The sequence below is a fragment of the Dermacentor albipictus genome, chromosome 2 (assembly GCF_038994185.2).
Source record: "Dermacentor albipictus isolate Rhodes 1998 colony chromosome 2, USDA_Dalb.pri_finalv2, whole genome shotgun sequence".
In the NCBI taxonomy this organism is placed as follows: Eukaryota; Metazoa; Arthropoda; class Arachnida; order Ixodida; family Ixodidae; genus Dermacentor; species Dermacentor albipictus.
The window spans coordinates 171,476,233-171,497,837 of NC_091822.1; the positions used below are offsets into that span (position 1 = coordinate 171,476,233).

Consider the following 21,605-nt stretch of genomic DNA (forward strand, 5'->3'; position numbering starts at 1 on the left):
TTGTTTGTTGGTTACGGCGATAATGATGATGCCTTAATTAATGGCACGGACCCACTGTGGGTGATAGGCCACGAACCGGGTGGTAATATGGTAAAAATGAAAGAAGGCGAAATAAATAAATAATTGAGGACGCGAAAGAAAGCGATAACAAATAAAATTAATGTGTAATAAGGCAGTGAGCCTTGCATAGACAGATTGTTGGTTTGGCTTCTATGAATGACTCTTACCCGCTACATACGAGATTGGCCAAGCGTCGAATGACTTTGCATAATAGCAAATGAAATCTTAAAATAAAAGGAAACACTCATGAACATTTTTGAATAGATCAAAGCGAGGTACCAGCAGCGAGGCACCAGCAGCCCGACGTTTTTCAGATCGGGATCTCGGCAAGCACGCCATAGATAAGCCTCTTGTTCCCCAGCCCACTCTCAGAGCTTTCCGTCGGACTTTCTTTAATCGCGTTTCATCTTTCATTGAATTATTCATCGCGTGTTAATTCTTGCATGTTCTGTTAGTGTAGTATTTGCCGTGTTTAGTGTCGCGTGTATTTTTCATTTGTGTCGCGTATTTTTTTGTTATTTCGCGAGTGTGAGTAGTTCCCACGTGGCGGGCTTTCTGTAGCGCGTCGCGTTATATGTGCGCTGCACATTTTCTGGAAAATTGTCAGCAAATTATTCTTCAAGATTTCTTGGGTAAACTACGCGGTTAAGCCTTCTTGATGAGGCTGTCATCTGCCCACGTATCCCTTTGTCGGATTAGACTCATTACCATACCACACTCAGATTTTTCCGCCGGCTAGTTCGTGTCAATAATTAGAGAAGTTAAGGAGCTTACTCGCGACTTTCATGATTTTTCAGATTTCCAGAACTACAGCGAGTGCTGAGGCTAGCAAAGGTTATTACATTTCTCCGAATCCTCCATATATTAACTCGATCCAGTCTTGGATGAAGATTTCATATAGAAGCGTCGCAAACTGCGAATTAGAAATTACCTTTCATCGGGTAGTAGCAACTGGCACTAAGCTTTCGATGGAGAACAAAAATTTCCCATGCATCTCTTCTCTGTAACATATGGGTGCTTAATAACTGAGACGAAGGGTCCCTGTCTTAATGAATGGCTCGGAAGGAAGGTATTTTGAGGCGAAAACAAAACGCCTTTTTTTTACTTCTTTTTTTTGTCATTGTAGGAATGATTTTCTTTTGCTCATGCTCCCGAGCGGCTGCCATCAACATGCTTCGTGTCGTTGGGTGCCAGAAGAGAGCCGCTCTTTGTGACGATGATGCCCGTGGCTGCAGACATGATGGCCTTCTCTGTAACGCTGTCGCCCAACTTGCGAAGAAGGGATGCCTGCGACAGGGCGTTTCGTGTAGGCATGGGTACATAGTAACGTTAGATTGATGGATGTGGCGTTGGTGTATGCACGGGTACAGAGCCCGTAGGTTCAAGGCTTCAAGATATAGCACCATTCTTTCATCTAGCTGCAATCATCCTCAAACTCGAGCCCACCCGCCACTGAACGTGCTTGATTGGCTATGTGCAGTCACATAGCCCAGAAAAGATTTCAAGGTTGTTGTATCACCTAGCATAATTTACCGCGACATATGCACGAACAAGCTCTACTGCACGAGAAAATGGTTCAAAACGAGTGTTGATAATAAATAAGTGTGACACAACCTAGGAGCTACTTGTATTTTGCACGCGCGTGAAGAGGCCTGATACCTTTTTAGGGGGCGCTAGCGGCGCTCCGTGCAGGGGGACGATTACTGGCGGAAGGCAGCGCGAGAGGGAGAATGGCGATACCTTCAGTTTTACCTTGGGACCTTACACAAGCAGGGGCGCATCAACCAGCATGATAAGGATAGTGTATACTCGAGCGTTTCCAAAGCACACCTCCAGGGGGAAATGTGGCGCTAAAATGTTTGTAGTTACTTGCGGAGCTGAACTGGCCCGCTAGCCTTGGTGAGTCGTGCCCGATCAAATAGGCAGTAACTGAACATATTCAATTCAGGAACGCAATAACTCTATATTCCACGTTAACCCTTGTCGCTATGAATGTGTCTCACCGCAGTACACAAGATGCCTTGACGCATAGCGATTTGCTCTATCGGCTATTCGTATGCTTCGCCGCGACGCTGTGTTCTCGGTAAAACTTCCTTCATGGCCAAGTTGGTACGATTTGGACAACATGGTTTTACGGCAAACAAGAGAGAAACACAGACACACTGGCGCCTTGCGTGCCTCGTGCTTCTCTCTCGTATGTGTCTCCTTAGCACCCTAAGATCATTTTGTTCTTGGTGCGCGCTGTTTTTCATCAATTAGGAAGCGTCACTGTGCTTCAGCACAAAACAATTTGTGCAAAATGCTCTACCTCAAGCATATTTGTATTGCGGTGAAGCATACAAAAGCGCGCCCGTGAATACGGTGAGCGCATCAGACACTTGTCCCGGCCCTCATAGCGATAGCGTATGCGTACCGGGTCGAAGTGCTTGGTCTTGGGCTCCGCAAACACCGAGTTGGGCGCAGCAGAACGAAAGGTGGGCTGCACACGCGTATCGTTCCACACGCAGCGAGGCAGCGCGTACTTGCGAACGCAGGTGATCAGCTGCAATTAACAAACGTTGCGAACATACTCAGTACCCCGTACATACGCTTACTAAGAGAAGAAGCGATGAAATGTTCGGTTGGTCAAAACGAGAAGTATAACTTGGCAATAGCGAGAGTGCACGCCGTGCAGGATATCGTACTGCAAGCCGCAGCCTCGGGATACTAGCTAAAGGACTTAGCGCCAACTACACAAAGCTCTTCGATGGCAACTGACCTTCGGTATTGGCCTGCTGCCTTTGCTTAAATACGAGGGTCGTTCAACTCAATCCGGGACTTTTTTTCTTATCCCGTTTAAATGGACGCCTAGGCTGGAGGTTTTGTATGCAATAGAAACTGGAGCTGTGTCCTGTTACTGGTAGACGGCGCTCATTTGCCGCGCTTCTGGATAGAGTGTTATTCAAGATGGCGGACAACAGTGTGAACGCCTGCATGGAACAGCGTCTCGCGATGAAGTTTTTAGCGAACGAGGGCTTAAAACCTGCTGAAGTTTACAGAAGGCTTCAGGCTCAGTACGGTCATGTGACACTCGGTCGCAGTAAGACATTTCAATGGTGTAAGCTTTTCAAAGATGGCCGTATCTCTATTACTGACGATCGCGATCGTGGTGGATCACAGCCCACACTAGTCACACATGAGAACATTCAGCGCGTGGAGCAGCTGATCGTGGACAATCGTCGCATAACGTGTCGTGAAATTGCAAGGGTGTGTAATCTGTCGTTAGGAACAGTGAACACAATAATTCATGTTCACTTCTTGTTCCGAAAAATGAGTGCACGCTGGGTACCAAAGCAGCTGTCTACTTTTGACAGATAGAGAGGAATTGAAGTCTGTAGAGAACTGAAGGAGCGCTATGAAAGGGAAGGCCAGGATTTTCTGAATCGCATCATGACATGTGACAAAAGATGGGTTCAATATTTCACCCCAGAATCCAAAAGAGCATCGATGCAGTGGAAGCATACGAAACCACCACCTTCCAGGAAATTTCGAAAAGCTGCGTCTGCTGGTTAAGTGATGGGAAGGGTATTCTGGGATAAACAGGGAATAATTCACGTTGATTTTTTACCACATGGTGTCACTATCAACAGTGAGTATTACTGCTGTGTTCTGCGTGATGTGCACAGGAGTTTACGTAAGAATCGTCCGGGTTTGATCGCAAAGGGCGTGGTCTTTTTGCAAGGCAATGCATGACCGCATACGATTCAAGGCACATTCCAAACAATCCAGGAACTTGACTGGCAGATACTACCACACACACCCCTATAGTCCTGACTTAGCACCAAATGATTTCCACCTGTTTGGGCGCCTGAAGTAATTCCTTGGGGGAAAACATTCGAACACTGATGATGAAGTGAAGAATGGTGTCCTGCGATTGTTCCATTGTTATAATAATTCTTTTTATACCGAAGCATTTCAGGCGTTTGTTAAACGCTGAGATAAGTGTATAAATGTACTTGAAGGTTATGCGGAAAAATAAATCCACTTTCCACACTTTGAAATTTGTTCTTCTATTTGCTTTTTAAAAAAAAGTCCCGGATTGACTTGAACGACCCTCGTATATGTCTAACAACGTTTGGCTACCGTGACTTGCTGGGAACAGTTCTATCGTAAGAATCAACTTCTTCGCGAATACAGGACTTGTTTCGTTGAGACTACACGCTTCCAATATTCTATGTTCCAGTGAGGACATTTCGCCCGCCTAAGGGGATGTAGCAAGACGGACAGCCATCTTTTAAGAATAACCGGTGGAAACAGATTCATTCGCGTATGATGTTCAAAGTATGGAAATCTATTAAAAGCCCGCCGTTTGGAGGTAATTTGGCACAGTCAACAGAGATTTGCGAATAAGCTACCACCAAAGTGGTATATTCTTAGTGCTTTTCCAACTACAATAACTCCGCTTTCAGTTGGCCTTGAAAGTACGTATCAATCCTGCCAAAAGGCATTTCCAAAACCTCTGTCTCACAACCGAAGCCAACACTTACAGATGCATGTCCGATGGTGACACAGCACATTCGGCCTGGCCGTGGCCAAGCATCTCCGACGTATGGAGATCGAATTAGTTAAAAATATTAGCATGATTTTGCTGATTCGATGTCGGCACGCGGTATTTCTTTTTCTTTTTTTTTTTCGTAGCCAGCCCGCCAGAACTCCAGCAGCAGACAAAATGGCTACGTGCACTAGGTGGACACTTGCAGAACAGCCCCCCCCCCCCTCCCCGCCCCCTGCTGTCTCTTACTTTATCCTCTTCTCTAGACTCACCACTAAAATCTATCTATGTCTTTTTACTACCTTCCCATACCGCATTTCTGCTGGACACCGTTTATGTGTCAGTGTACCGCGCTACACAGTTACAATGCGGTCAGAAGTAATGTCCTTCCAATCCTTTCCCTTTGTTTGTTTCGTTCATTTTTATAAACCACACCTTAGGCCTACTTCTTACCTGCGCCACTGCAGAGATGGCCGGGAGGCCTCCGCTGCCGCCGAAGGCGCCCACCAGCTCGGAAGGCGTGGCGAACTTGGTGATGATGGTGGGTACCATGGACGTCATGGGCCTCTTGCCGGGACCCAACTGGTTCGCCGGTGATGGGTCCAGGTTGAAGTGCGTTCCAGGCTTGGCGAAGGCGTCCATGTAATTATTGAGCAGAATGCCGGACGAGGACTCGAAGCCACTCCCGAACCTGTGTTGTTAATTTATGCGAGAGACCAGGGGTGACAGTGATGAAGCCCGCTTCCCGACTCCGTCGCTCTCATAATCGCCAGAATTTCACTTAAAGACATTTATTAAACTCATCCAGCATGGAGCAATGAAAGCACATTATCATCTGTGATCTGTCAATGGCACTATAGGATTATGATAATATTATTAAGCGGGAAACAAATGTAATGTTGAATAGCCTGGCAAGGGAAATATAATTACGACCTGCAGTCAGTATCTGGAGTTTGGACAGAAGTATGTTTATTTAGGTCAGCTACTCATACGAGACCGTAAATATGAGAAAGAAATTTACAGAAAAATAAAAATGGGTTCGAGGGCATACGGCAGGCATTGCGAAATACTGAATGAGAGCATACCACTATATCTGCAGAAGAAAAAAGCACAATCATTGCATTCTACTGAAGGTTAAAGAAAATCGACAACAAATTAAGGACCGTGCAAAAAGTGATGCAAAGAACATTGTTAGACGTAAAGTTGATGATGTGTGGTGTTTTATGGCGCAAGGGCCAGGTTTGGTCAAAGAGCGCCATGACAAGTGCTAACGTTGACGATGTAATATGGATTACGTGCCCAATGAATTCCTCATGGTAGATGTGACATGGTTGTAAAAGGGCCTAAAACCTGTAGCTGTAAGTGGCGTAGAATATATAGGTGATCAAATAATGGCGGTGACTAGGCTGCTGTGGGCTATGGCAATGGCGTTTTGTTAAAACATTATGCCATAAAACATAACACTGACACCAGAGTTTCAAGAAAGCCCTTGAAGGCAGGGATGCTAGCCATGTGCTAAAAGTTGCCTGGCCAAATGATTTTTAGGGTGTCAGTTTCGGCTAAAAAATCCAAGACTGTTTGCAGATTAAAAAGTGGTTCATCGCTAAGAAAAAATGCAGGGTGAAGGGGTATATTCTCGCAATATGCAGCAGGGAAATACTTCTTCCTCTCTGTTTCTATGGCAGGGCACTGAATAAGAACATGGTTGGCTGAGAGACTATTGCCGCACTTAATACAAGTTGGCGGATCGCTCCTAGTCAAGAGATAAGAATTATTGCCGTATGTGTGGCCTATCTTTAATGGGCAACGAAGTACTTCCTTGTACCGTGCTGTTTTTCCACTTATCCAGTTCCCCAGTTTTGGTTTTACAATGTGAAGCTTATTCATTGCTTGTGTATCCCACTCGCCTTGCCAATGATTCCTCAGTTTAGGGCGCAGAAAAGGCTTTATGTCTGTGGCAGGGATATATGGGTATTTCCATGTTTGTCGCTAAAACTCACTGACGTAGTCGTTTCGTCAGCAGGCACATTGCCTTCTATGCCCCTGTGGCCAGGTACCCAGCATAAGACGATCACTTGGTTGCACATATTTGCAGCGCACAACAACTGATATAGTTCAATCAAAACGGAGTTCTTGTGTTTTCGTAGGCTAATTAGGGCTTTCACTACACTTAATGAGTCTGCGAAGAGAACAGCCTTAGCGACGTTTGTGAGCCTTACGTGTTTAATAGCCGAGAGTACAGCTTATGCTTTCGCTGTAAAGATGCTTGTGTGTGTGTTTAGTGCCCCAGATATGGAAAATGAGGGCCCGAGAGTTGCGTAAGCAACACCATCAGCAGACTTCGAAGCATCTGTGTGAAATTCAGCACAGGAATACTTTTATTTAAGTTTAAGAAAATGTGATTGTATGTGAGCCTCAGGCGCTCGTTTTGATATTTTTAAGAAAGACACGTCACATTCGATAGTTTGCCACCCCCAAGGCGGTGGAAGCCGAGTAGGAGCCATTAGGACATTTTCAAAAGAAGGGATGCCTGTTCCTTCTCACAGTGCTTCCAATCGGAGGGACAGAAGAGGCCTGGTGGCTGGCGGGCGGTCAGGGAATAGCCTGGCAGTGGACAAGTCGCTAATTGTAAGATGGCATGGATTCTGAATACTTGATTTATCTTTCAGGGCGTAAGAGAAAGTAAAATGTGCTCTTTGTAGATGTAGAGACCATTCGTTGGATTCAACGTACAGGCTCTCTAGAGGACTAGTCCTGAAAGCACTTGTAGCAAGATGGATACCCAAGTGGTGAATAGAATCTAGCATCTTCAAGGCACTAGGTGTAGCAGAGTTATACACTATAGCACTGTAGTCAAGGCGTGACCTTATCAGACATTTATACAAGCTCAAAAGGAACTTTCTGTTACGTCCCCAGGATGTACGAGACAAGAGCTCCAGAAGATTCATTGTCTTCATGCACTTCGCTTTCAGATATTACAAGTGAGGGATAAATGTTAATTAAGAGTCTAAAATGAGGCTCAAAATTTATGTTCGTGGCTCACAGGTTGTTGTTGTCGATTAAGGAAAATAGCGGGTTCAGGTACTATACCTCTCTTGTTCGAGAAGAGAACACATGTTCTTTTATGCGGGTTTAACTTAAGCCCATTCTCGTCTGCCCACTTTAGCAATTTGTTTAGCCCAAGCTGTACATGTCGCTCACAGATGGAAAGACTACATGATTTAAAACCTATTTGTACGACATCCACGTACACAGAATAAAACATTGTACGTGGTATGATGCTATAAAGCGAGTTCATTTTTACAACGAATAGAGTGCAGCTCAGCACGCCACCTCGTGGTACGCCCGTTTCCTGTGTAAATCTACGAGATAGCACATTACCAACTCTGTTGCGGAACGCGCGGTTAGATAGGTAACTCTGGACGACCTTCAGCAAATTGCCTCGCACTCCCATTTCAGCCAGGTCACGGAGAATTCCGAAAGGCCACGTGGTGTCATACTTCTTCTCCATGTCAATAAGTACTGACAAAAAGAACTGCTTATGCACAAAAGCATCGCGATTACTCGTCTCAATGCGGACAAGGCAATCACTTGTGGATCTACCTTCCTTGAAGCCACACTGTAGGGGATCTAATAGTTTGTTACTTTCAAGAAAATGAAGTAGACGCCGGTTAACCACATTCTGTTAGACTTAAAGTTAGGAGCCAGGAAGAGAGTGGTGTGAATCAGAAAGCAAACAGGGATAGCCGACATTCTAGTTGACATTAGGAGATAAAAATCAGCTGGGAAGGCCATATAATGCATAGAACAGATAACCGGTGGACGATAAGAGTTACAGAATGGGTGCCAAGGGAACAGAAGCGCAGTCGAGGATGACAGAAAATTAGGTGACGAAATTAAAAGCTCACAACTTCAACATCACAGCAAAAAATACTTCTTACAAATAATTCTCTTATCAGGACATTGCCTTCACCTCTCCTTTCCCTATACAATAGCTTCATATATGTATGATTTTTTTGTTATTTCTCGCAATGAAGATTTCTATTTCGTGATGAGCCAATAAGAATTTCAAACTACCTTGTTCGTCTACCATTTGAATAATATGTATCATTCTTGAATGTATTATAGTTTAGCGTTGTTCTTTCTGGTTTCGTTTGTTGTATTTTTTGTCATAATTTTTTTATACAAGATGAAAATTGTGAGCTTCGTCTATTGTTATAATGCTTTAAATGCGACTATGAAACCCATATACCTGCGTGCATTATTGCACTTCTATGGCCTTTGGCTACGGCTCCAAACAGTTGATGGAAATTCGCTGTACGCTTCTAATCAAATAAACTTGACGAAAGAAAAATTAGGAAATTGGCATGGTGCAGATTTGAATTGGCCAGCACAAGACAGGGGTAATTGAATATCGCTGAGAGAGGCCTTAGTCCGGCAGTGAACTTAAACTAGGCTGATGATGATAACTGATGATGATGATAAATATTATGAAGTGGATTCTGAAGGCGTTTAACGAAAAAGGGCGGCTGCTTCGTCTCGTTGGTGAAACATGGTTTAAACAAGAAAATTGCGCCCCCCCCCCCTCCCTCTGTCCAGTCACCTTCTTCCTTTCTTCTATCCAGCGGATTGCGCACTAAAAAACGTTTTGCAAAAAAAATACAAAAAAGCATATAATAAAACATGGTGTCAGCCTATGCCATATGCAGGAAAGGGAATCCTGCCAATTCTTTCTTTGGCCTGGCAACACGTAATTGAGTGTTGGAGGACACAAGCACTATCCTAATTGGATGTAAATATATTGTCAAGTAATAGTGACGGTGAAGAAGGCAACAAAACTTTGACGAAACTAGTATTTTATTGGGAGAACTTGTGCCCTCAAAAGCAGGCTTCACCCAAAGAACAATGATAGCGGCATGTGAAGTTTACGTGCGCGCCTTCGATAGCTGCATTGCGTTGCATTTGATAGCGGCGGCTCCCTTTTATAGGCAGCCGCTAAAGACGAGACATTTATTCTTAATAATAATGTAAAAGAGAGTTGTCTTTTCTTTCCTCGCCATACGTGCATAACATTGATTAGGAATTTTATTTTTGTTGAATGAAATCCAACTGTTTCTTTTTATTAAAAACGCTTTTTGTTTCTGAATATGGGGCTCCTCATCACAAAGTCGCGCTTCAATCACTGCACGCACAACTATATACCCTTGCTGATGTCCGTGGCCAATGGCTCTGGACCGCTTTTCGCTGGAAGCTTCGCGACCCATTTTAATCGACCTCGAACGGACATGGTAGGCCTTAACATCACATGTTGCGCCTCGTTCTAAATGCGTAAGCATATCTATGCTTGCCCAACGAGAAAAAGCGTCCGTCCATCCGTTCCGCAAGATGATTGCTTTCAAAATAGCGCTGCTCCTCGCTTAAACGCCGAAGTGCCGAGAACACAGCGCTCACGGAGCTCTCAGCACATGCCGAATGCGCCCCTTTCGCTGATCGCTTTCAAGATGCGGGTCCGCTTGTCTCTCTTCAACGCTAAGTTACCGGCTGGAACATAGCGCGCGAAGTTATAAGCAGCCGGCACTCTCTGTAGTCACCGCAGATCGCGTTCACGAATTGGTCTACGCGGCGCCTAACTGCTCACGTAACCAACCTTGCTGATGTCCATGACCAATGGACCTGGACCGCTTTTCGCCGGAAGCTTCGCGACCCATTTGAATCGACCTTGACCGGACGCGGTAGGTCGCGGGATAACGCGGATGGATAAGGCGTTAAATAGCGATAATGGCTTATAATGATCGGAGCGTCATCAGCGCACCTGGCGCCGCCATCTGCAGAACTTTGCTTGCGCCATGCTTGCGCCGTCAATGCTACTCGCGGCGGCGCCCGCACCAGTTCGTGGCGCCGCAGCGCTCTGATTTGTACTGGCCGGATCAAGTTTCATAACATTCATAACGACACCGCGCTGCGCGGACATGAGCAAATGGCACAATGCTTACGCTTACTTAGAGAGTGCGGCTTTTTCTTAAATCTATCTTTCCTGTGTGTGTGTGTGTGTGTGTGTGTGTGTGTGTGTGTGTGTGTGTGTGTGTGTGTGTGTGTGCGTGCGTGTGTGCGTGTGTGTGTGTGTGCGTGCGTGCGTGCGTGCGTGTGTGTGTGTGTGTGTGTGTGTGTGTGTGTGTGTGTGTGTGTGTGTGTGTGTGTGTGTGTGTGTGTGTGTGTGTGTGTGTGTGTGTTTGTGTGTGTACGCGGGGGTTGAACCGGTTGGCTAACGTTAGCTGGCACACCCTATATACTGCAGCTGAACTGCTGCAGCACTAATTGTAAACTAATTGTAGAGATTCAACGTTACTGCGACTTCGCCAAGCATGTACGCGTAAGAGGGCATGTTTAGGTACTCTAGGTAATATTGTGAGTATTCCGAACACGTTTCGTTATGAATTCCGCATTATTCTAGCGTAGCTCCCTTTCTGTTGCTGGGAAAGGCCACGGATGTTTTAAGGTATCTTCATTCAACTAACGCATTGAACGCAGCATATTTAGGGACAATGTAGAAGACGCTGACACAAACGCTGACACCACACGTGCTAGACGGTGCGGGCACATCAAGATGGCGTCGCGTCCTGCAATTCACCTCTCGGAACGTCTTCTGGCATATCAATACTCCGTGGTTGGTCAAAGGGAGGCGGCTGGTATCGCGTACGAATGATGTATAAATTAATTTCTACCGGCAATTTTCTTACCAGTAAAGATGTTCGTGCGACTATACGCGGTGCAAAACAACCAAAAGAAACACCCACACCAATCAACCGCGCAACAAACAGTTAAGGCTCCGGTCCCGCAGCTCCGATTCTAATGCAACCGAAAATGTCGAACCGCAAAAATGCCCTGACGCTATAAACAATAAGCGTACCGTTCACAGCAGCCTCGTTGTCTCTGCAAAGTTTGCTTCCCTGGAATACGGGTTGAGATTCAGCAAGGTTGCTCTAGTTTGTCGCTATGTTGTTGTTGTCTTTTCTCTTCTTTTTCGTTCTTTATAAATGAATGTTCATACAGTTCTCATTAACCTCTCCGTTACCTTATAGTCAATAAACTCATTCACAAAAAGACAGGACACTTATGCAGCACTGTCAGTTATCACGACACAATTCTAAGACATATGCAACACATAGACGAGCATGTATCAAAAGTTCAAAAGCAATAACTTTGATTACCATGCGTTAACGCCAAGTTTCACCTGATTTGGCTCAGGACTGCGAACGAGTCGCAATTATCTCCCTTCTGTTCCCGGTGCCTTTTCGCGCTGTTAGGTAAAGAGACTCACATTCCATTGAGCCCGGACGTGACAGACAGAGCGTCGCCGCTGGGCGCGACGACAGTCAACTGCGCGCCGCCAAAGTCCTCGTCGGGCGCGTACTTGATGCCGTACTTTTGTGGCGATGCCAGGGGCTTCGTCTTGTCGTAATTTTGCGCAGCGAATCCGATTGTGTCGGTCACCATTCTAGACTGCCTCTGTAATACAGAGACAAATCAGCCCTACTTGGCACTATACTGTTCATGGATAGTCGGTTAGTTCGCGCAGAAAAGTGGTTAGTGAGGACTAGTTGGTTGACAAACCTTGAAGAAGCATAGTAAGTGGCCGTAGACTGTTTTCGAGATGAGATGAGATGAGATGAGAATAGATAGATAGATAGATAGATAGATAGATAGATAGATAGATAGATAGATAGATAGATAGATAGATAGATAGATAGATAGATAGATAGATAGATAGATAGATAGATAGATAGATAGATAGATAGATAGATAGATAGATAGATAGATAGATAGATAGATAGATAGATAGATAGATAGATAGATAGATAGATAGATAGATAGATAGATAGATAGATAGATAGATAGATAGATAGATAGATAGATAGATAGATAGATAGATAGATAGATAGATAGATAGATAGATAGATAGATAGATAGATAGATAGATAGATAGATAGATAGATAGATAGATAGATAGTGTGCGTGCATGTGTTTGCGTTGTGTGTGTTTGTGCACACCTAAATGTTTCGTCGATAGCCACGACAAATAATTCAGTGAATTTACATTTGCCACCGATTCCTTGGAATGTACTCACGTCTTTGACGCTTTGATCGTCTCCAAGCTCCGGCCGCTTTGCCAAGCCAAACTTCAACGCCTCCACGAAACTTTGAGGAAGAAAGGGAAAGCCGGGTACAGTGTCTTAATCAAGATGCGTTCAGCACAGCTTCAAATGAAATAATACGAGCAGCTTATGCATTAACTTTATATATATATATATATATATATATATATATATATATATATATATGTGTGTGTGTGTGTGTGTGTGTGTGTGTGTGTTAACGCGATAGCGTTAAGGGCCTGGTGTCGTAGAAAATCCGGCGTCAGCGTCACACGTTGGCCCCCAGCGTACAGTGTCGGACATCATTTCGGTTAAAAACAATTCGAACCACCTATACCCCGGTCTCCCATATAGTGCAAGGAAGTTACTGAACTAATTGAACTTCTCAAGGTAAAATACGTATAAAAATCGTAAAGTACGACTTACACACAAGCCACAGACATGATAGCGTCGTATCGTAATTTGACTATACGAGAAAACATAATTCTGTTACGCAAAAACTTGAAGAAACCTCTTTTTAAGCGTTTCTACCAACCATAGACCGGCCACGGGGTCCGCCATCTGCGGGCGCCGGCACGCGAGTATCTTGGAGGCCACGGAGTGGCGCGCCCGGTTCCTTGCAATACCGCCAGTTGGCTTCTAGCTTTCGCCGCATCGTGGCCTACATAAAGGTAGCGTTTCTACAAAAAGCCCGCCTTCGTTCAAAGCGTTCGCGGCCAGCCTTTCCCATAAACATTACGGTTACATACGCTCTAGTTGCTGGGAAGCGTGAGAAGTCAGGGATCTTTGAATGCTATCGCATTCCACTCTTAAGAATGGGACGTGCCCAATTTCGACGCGGCCTGTTCAAATACACGTAAAACGCAAAAACGTTTGTCTGAGATAACTCCTGGACCGATTTTTAAAAAATTTGTTGAATGTGAGAAGGAAAGTTAAATTCTAGTGTACGTTGAATCGGAATTTCGGTTTTGGGCCTGAATTTTGTTTAAAAGATTTTCAAAATTTGGGAGCTTGAAAAAATAGAAGCCCGAAGTTTATAAAGTGATAACTCTGCATCAAGAACAGATATCGCGGTTCTGTAAACGGCACCCATTAGAGCATGGAAAGCGGAAAAATTCGTTGTTCATGTTATATTTTACGTGAATTTGTTACGTATTGAACAAGGACTCTGCAAAACGTGTATTTTCATTTTTCAACATTTTTTTAGATTCATGTGTAACATCGATTTTTTTCGCTTTAGATGTACTATTAGATGCAATTCACAGAAGTCTGATATCATTTTTAATTGCTGAGTTACAGTGTTGTAAACTTGATAGTTTGGTTTTCTGAATATTGTCGATATTTGCCAATATTTAATAAAACATTGACGACCTAAATGGAAAAAACCAACAGTCACTAGATTTTAAGTTTTCTGTTAAATGCAACAAACCTCGCCAAATATGGCGGAGTGGTTGCCGAGAAAAACTAATTCTCCGAAACGTCCTCCAAATTTCTCTAACTGCAATGGCTGTGATGCCAATGGCTTCGCCGAACAGTTCCTTTCATTTGGCCAGCAGCGGTCTCTCTTGTTTTTGCCTCTGGTATTTAGCGGTGTTCCGTCTCGTAGGATGGATTATTACAGAAAATTGGGGCGCGCCCTACAAACCACAATGGGAAATTATCACTAAGGTTGCCAATCGTCCCGAATATGACACGACCAGGTTTTGTTCATAATGCCTGAGAGCTGGCTCGGTCGCACAATCCTTTTTTTTGTCCTTTGATGTGTTCTCGTAAGCATAAAGGCTGTTTAGTTGTCGTCGCCGTTATATTTCGGTTGGCGTTTGTGTTTGCGAGGCAATTACTGCACCTTTCTTGGTGTAAATCGCCGACTAGAAAAAAATTTGATACCTTTGTAACACGTAGAGTTCTCGGCGATTGAAACACGATACTCGGAGTGCGTATGACTGCCGGTCTTGTTGCGGCCACTGTGGGCGCTGGGGAGCTGATGCATTGTAATGCGCCTCGAAAGGTCCCGCCGTTATGAGACATTGTGACTGAGATTCGTGTCCCAGCAATCAACTGGCGCTCACCAGTAAAAAGCGCCGGCCGCCATGCGGTGTGCCCCAGCAATATCGCGTTTCAATCTCACAGCGCTACACACAGGGGGCTGCTAGCACTGACAAGGTGGCCAGCCACCGCACACCTCCGCCAAGCCTCCTTAAAACCCTTCGGGAAGGAACAACGTTGGCTAACGGCCTATTTCGAAGCACAATTCAGAGACGTCATCACTCGATATTTGCGCCTGTATCAGTGTTCCTACGTGCATTCCTTTGAGTACCCACCTGCCTTAACTCTTCAATGGTAGTAATATTAGGGCACAGTAGAAAAAAGTTCTTTCAGCAGATTTTGACTTTATTTATCCCCTCGCAATCGATCGCCACGAATATTTCGGGCGAATACCAAAATTCGTATGATTTTAGTGTGTATTTCGGAAATCCACGATATCAAGCACACAGGCCAACCAATGTTTCACACATATTGGAAGAAAAAGTGAGTCCGAGGCAGTTCCTGGCTTAACGTGAGCAGAGCTGTTTATTTTTCACCAAAGATGACCAGATAATTAATTAATTGCCGAGGCGACCTTTTCTGGTGACCTATGACTGGTGAAAATACTGAAAGCCCTTGTCATTTTTGTTTTGAACTTTGCGGTCGCAAAAAGATTTTTTGGTTTTCCTTTGCACCCTATATAATCGCTTGCACGGTTGGCGTGTGCCGCTGATGGCTGGTCATTGTCTGGTGCTGTCACAGCTGACGCTGACTAGAAGCACGAGGCGTAGCAAGGTGGGAGGGGGAGGGAGAAGCATTGCGAACACGTCCCCCCTTGCACCCCTCTAAAATTTTGTGTGTCAAGGATGCCCGGCATAGAATGACGTGCGAGAACACCCGCCTGCCCCGCGCCCCCCTACCCCGGTCGAGTATGCGGCTGCATGCCTACAAAAAAATTTTTCTGGCTACGCCACTGGCTACAGGTACCGGCTTGGCAAGACCTCTCTTCCTTTTAGGCTGCTGTCAGCGCTTATATCTTCCGGTACAAGGCGCGCGTGAAGCCCCTTCAAATCGTAAAAAGACTTAATGTTCCTTCATTGCCGAAAAAAAACGAGGCCCTTTCCAAGTCCCTTGAGAGCATGTTTTTACAGCCATTGAGTGCCGCAAATGCCGAATCACGCGAATTCGCCACACACAGGAGCGAAAGCAGTAACGAAAACGTAAACTGCATCCGCAAGCCCACTACATACGCGTCGTAACATCTAGGACGTTAACAACCCGCAGAAAATTTTGTAAGCATGCCATTGGACTTCCGCGAAAGTTGTGTGTGCCATGAAGTAACCATTTCGTAGCTGCAGAGTCAGGACGAGCCAGCACGTTTACTACGGGAGCCGGCCTCGCGAAGGGCTCGGGCGTGACGCCTGAGGAGCATCTAATATGGCGATCACCCCTTCACGCCCCGACCGTGGTCTCGTTGGGAGCGATGCCAGCATCAAGCTCGTCGTCACGACTGTTATCGTGGAGCTACAGTCTAAACCCTTGATTAGTGAAATTGTTAATTCGGTAACATGCATGGCGTACATCAAGAGTGCGCGATGTAACGCGATTCACTTACTGGTGTATTCTTGCAGAAGACATGGTGGGATAAATGTGCTTTTCCTCAGTCTCCTTGAGGGACTTCGTGCTGCGATTGAACACGAAGTGTACCACGGGTGAACGTGCGAGCGTAAAAAGCTTACAATTGCCAGACCAGACAGTTGCTAGATGATGCTTCGCTCTGCCTAGCATATGCTTGTCTATAGGAAGCGGCAATGGTACATTCTAACGCAAGGGTTTAGGCACCGCGCGATCTGAGAGAACATAAGATTTCCGAGCAGCATATGTGACCGCATAACCAGTAAAACCGCACAACATCGTGTTGGTTGGAGCACACTTGAACCAAACGGTAAATACGCTACAAGGCTGCGGTGGTATTCAGTATTTTCTCCTGCAGTCCGAAAACGTTTCCGGTGGAATTTACATGCGCCCATTTGGACGTACACTGCCATACATATGCGATCTCAGATCATGCGTGCGGTAAAATGTGTTCACTAATCCCACATGAATATAGATTACGTAAGTTATTATTATTATTATTATTATTATTATTATTATTATTATTATTATTATTATTATTATTATTATTATTATTATTATTATTATTATTATTATTATTCACAGTGCTCAGCGCTTGAAACGCGATACTCAGAGCGCGTGGCTGCCAAGAACTTTTTACGGTGCAGATGGTTGCTATGGGAACGCCAAACCGATGCATTTTTTTTATCACCTGAAAGCGAGATCGTTTGTGATGCATTTTCTCATTCACTGGGCCCCTCAGCAATTACTCATGCCTCAGCAGGGGCCCTGTAATGTAAAACTACTGCAATCTCTTTTTATTCCACTATCCTGACGTCAAATTTACGTAACTGCCGACGTCAGCACCGGGAGGTGAGCCGCAGCGTTGTCTTAATAGCCCAATCAAACGTTCTCCTCGTTTGTAAGAGGTCACTTTTGTTTCCTATAAAAACGAACAATACCTGCACTGCGCGCTGTTTATCATCTCATTGGCGAGAAAAGAGGTGAGGAGAACGCTCAAGTGGAGAGGGTTTCGAAGGGGCCGAAGATAGCGCAGTGAGAATAGATAACCGGATGAGGAGGGTGCCGCCCACGTCTGCCATTGGTCAGCTGCACCTTACTTTGCTTGTGGTGGCTGGTCGAAAATAGGGACGGCATGCAACGGAAGGTTAAGAAGGATACTAGAACGGATCCTGAGCAAGGAAGAGTTCACAGAGTGATGTCGTATACGTGCCGAAAGGGCTCGGTAACGTTATACGGCCACGCAAAAAGTTTTATTGTGCGCAAATAAGCCCATGCTCTCTGGCAGTGTCCAGCATAGGTTACATATATAGATCACTTATAATTGCGATGTCTTTTTTGTCAATGCAGAATTAACTATAACCTAGAGGCAGGCAAAATGCAAAACGTCACGGCATGTTTGCGTATGATGATGTTGGGGACCTTCTAATGGCATCCCCTTTGATTCAAGGTTGCGACAGATGGTCTCCTATAGCCTGTTTCAGCTACTTTCCTATTACAGTATTGTAATCTATATGTCTGCCATTTTATATCTCCTTCATCTTGTTAAGTTACGTACTTTTGTGACAATCGCGCACCCGTCTTTCGCTTTCTTTTTTTTTATTATTGCTTCATTTTTCACCAATACTCGAATTACCTCTACCTCTGACCAGTTAACGCTCACGTAGAATCCCTGCCCTTCTGAAATGTACAGACGCTCCCTGCTATTCTGTCTGGGCAAACATCTTGGAATTTTGTTACAACCAGAAGCGTGAGAATACCGAAAAGTAGGTTTCGAAGCAACTATTAAGTCAAATCAGGAAAAAAAAACCGAATATGGAACACTAGAAAATTTAACGCAAAGTATAATGCCTACAAATTTTGTGTAAGAAAACACGTGCATAGTTGTCTTTGAATGTTTTCTGCAGCAGGCACAGGTTTTACCTTGTTGCGAATATTTGTTCCTGCATTTTCTTTCCTCTCGGGCAAATAACCCGGACCTCAAAAAAGAAAGCCTTTTTTTTCCTCTGTTTCCTGCCCGTCTCCGAATAAATTCATTGTCTTTCTTGTTTCCATCCCTTGCGTCTATTTTACCGTCCCTGGTTGTTTCTCTGACTTTCTTTTTCACCAGTGCGCGTTGTTTATTGGTACTTCCACTTACCTTGTTTTTGTTCTCCAACTTCCTTGTCGTCTTTCTCCATTGTGTGTCCACGTCTTTGTGGTGCAAACATACGTGCATTCTCGCTGTCCATTCCTTTTCATCCATGCCCCGGAGCCCTTCTTTACAACTAACTTTGCTATGCGCTTCTCTGAAGTGAGGCCCAACCGATGCCACCTTGCGCTGACTCATTCGGAGTTTCACCGTGACCACCCAATAACAATAGGACCATCGCACTTTCGTTAGCTTGCAACCCCGACATGATATCAGATTTTGATCAGGTAACGGAGCTTGCAAACGTTAGCGCAGTGAGCATTACTCCTTGTCGAATTCCTCACCCGATTCTTGCATTTATTGTAGCCCTAAAGTACCCCGTTTCATTATAGGCGGATACCGCTCTCCCCACCTGGTTCTCGTTTCACCCTCAGCTTTTTTTTTTTTTGTCGGCATTTGAGTAAACTATTCCTGCGTCTGTGAATACGGCCAGCTATTATATCGCTTTAGTTCAGAGTGACGGCGTCTGTAGTCAAGCACCCTGAAGACAATGACATTTGACTAAAGTTTATACAGCGCCTTGAAATGAAGGGAGGTAGCGCCACTTTCGTTTTCTGCTCTTTATTTTCTAGCTTACCCGTCGGACTCATCTCATGGTAAGCTAGACCACTACGTATAACAAGAATGTATAATTTACTGATACAGCTTAACGTATTACTCATCTTTATCGTATTTAGGTTCATCTACTGACGCTGTCACGTCCGCGCGTGTGTGTGCTCGGACAGGTTCTGGCTTCAAGCGCTCTCAACAGCCGGCGCTGTAATATCGTGAAAGCATCGACTAGTTGGTTGTCCATTGTGAGGCGGGAAACAGCGATAAAGACACGAACACATATGAAGGCACATGAAAGACGACGCGTTGCCCAACGTGTCTTTTTCAATGTGCCTTCACCTGCATCCATGTCTGCAGCTCTGCCTCCCGCCTGATGCTGCAATACTTTAACATTTCAACTGCAGTGTCGTGCAGGCGGCAAATGCACAGCCGAACCGATGCTCTTTAGCGCCGGCGGTTCTCGTTACCCAAGCTCACTCAACGGCCTCCTCGCTTTGCCTAAAGCTCCCTAATGGAAAGGCTGATCAGTCCCGCTTAATGTAAGTGCATATATGGGCTTGGCGGTTTCGCCACGTCTCAAGCCAGTATCCTGGGCCTCTCGTGGGATACGCCCGCAGTTCGGCAATGCGACCCAAAAAGCAGACGTGCACGTGAGACAGAATGACGAAGCTCACGCCACGTGTATCTTGTGGACGGCCACGGCTAGCACAACCCCGGCGCCCGGAATGGGAGCCGAGTGTATGTGCTGGCTGCCCCCGATCTTGGAAGACAGTGGATCCTGCCAGACGGGTTGGTATCCGGACAGGTCGCTTTTATTGAGGGACCCACCTGCGGAAGGAGTGAGAAAATGGAGCGAGAAACGTCGCCCGCGAATGACGTGTACTCTCGGTGCGGCCACTTCTCATGCGCAACCCGTCGCATAGTCGAAACAACTACAAATTATGATAGCGAAATGAGGATGCCCTCCCTAACCACTAGGTGCCACCGGCTGACCTTGCACGACGTTTCGAAATTGCATCTCCGTCTTTTCGCAGCCCACGTGTTTGTGTTCGCGAGTAAATTGTGTTTGTAATGAGGCACTCTAGAGGGACCTCACATTAAACTAGCTGCCCGGAAACATTTGTATCTTTTGAAATACTTAAATCCGTCGAGCAAGCTCCGGCTGATTCGATAGCCTGCTACGCTGCTACATCGAGCTGCGCAGTGAGTAGCAGCACAGCAGACAATCGAACTTGCCGGGGTGATCGACTGGCAGAACATCGCGACGTCCTGCTGTGGATGTGCGCCTTGATTAGAGAACTCCACATTGCGCATCGCCTCCTCGGCCAGATAACACGTGAAATCCTTGAAGCGTATCGCACGGAAAAAAAGAAAATTCTCTCTGCATCAGCCAGCCACCCACACTGATGCGAGCAACGTTGTCCTTGGCGCCGTACTGGTGAAGTGGCAAGACGGCTCCGGAAAAGTAATCGCTACGCCAGCCGAACTCTCTCTCGTACGGAGGAAAACTACTCGTCTACCGAGAAGGAATGCTTCGCCGCGGTAAGTTCGGTTATCAAGTTTCGCTCGTATTTGTACGGCCGTTTATTCAAGGTTGTCAGCGAGCAATGATTCTGTTTGTTGGCTGACTAACTTAAAAGACCCATCATGCCGTCTGGGGCTCTGGAGTCTCAGGCTTCAGGAGTTCGACGTGACCATAATTTACGAATCATGGAAGAGGCACACCGACGCCGACTGCCTCTCGCGGTCACCCGTCGAGTCCGCAGGTATCGATGACGTGGACGTGGACGCTGTATTTTTCGGCGTCGTCGACACCGTCACCACTTCGCAGGAGCAACGCCACGACCCCCAGTTGCTCTCACTAATTCATTTCTTGTAAAGACATTCCGCGACTCTGTGCAAGGGGACTGCCCTCGTTTTGTCTACGGAACGATGTCCTCTGCAAGAACTTTTCTACCCGTGGCAGCACGTACCCGCTTGTCCTACGGGCGTCAATTCGAAAGGAAACACAAAAAGCATGCCACGATGAAACCACCGCCGGTCATCTAGGCTACGCGAGCACATTGTCCCGACTCCGACGCAAGTACTTCTGCACGAAGCTACCCGCTGGTGTAAAACATCTCGTACAAACACGTGCCGACTGCCAAAGACGTAAAGCACCTCCCGTCAAGCCTGCAGGTCTCTTACATCCAGCCCAGGTACCAGGCCAGCCATTCGCCCAAGTTGGAATGGATTTCCTGGGCCCATTTCCAACTTCTACAGCCGGCAACAGCTGATTCATTGTTGCCACCGATTACATGACGTGCTATGAGGAGACGAAAGCTAGAAAGCGGGACACAGCAGCCGAAGCAGCTCACTTTCTTCATAGAAAACGTCGTCCTTAGGCACGGCACCCCAAAAGTAGTCATAACAGACAAGGGAACTGCCTTCACTGCCGAACTCCCTGACTCGGTTCTCAG

The 21,605-nt window shown here is 45.7% G+C and overlaps 1 protein-coding gene across 1 annotated transcript in view; it reads right to left on the minus strand.

Annotated features, from left to right (window-relative positions):
• Positions 1-1,125: 1,125 nt before the first annotated feature.
• The window catches only part of LOC135900863 (scoloptoxin SSD14-like), a 30,139-nt gene continuing 9,659 nt past the window's right edge, over positions 1,126-21,605 (minus strand). Inside the window, exons 7-13 of the mRNA XM_065430452.1 lie at positions 19,821-19,974; positions 16,384-16,452; positions 12,717-12,786; positions 11,910-12,097; positions 5,045-5,282; positions 2,474-2,602; positions 1,126-1,347 (exon numbers count right to left, since the gene is read on the minus strand). Of these exons, the coding sequence (XP_065286524.1) occupies positions 1,204-1,347; positions 2,474-2,602; positions 5,045-5,282; positions 11,910-12,097; positions 12,717-12,786; positions 16,384-16,452; positions 19,821-19,974 (992 nt within the window). The 3' untranslated portion in view covers positions 1,126-1,203. The remainder of the gene's footprint in view (positions 1,348-2,473; positions 2,603-5,044; positions 5,283-11,909; positions 12,098-12,716; positions 12,787-16,383; positions 16,453-19,820; positions 19,975-21,605) is intronic.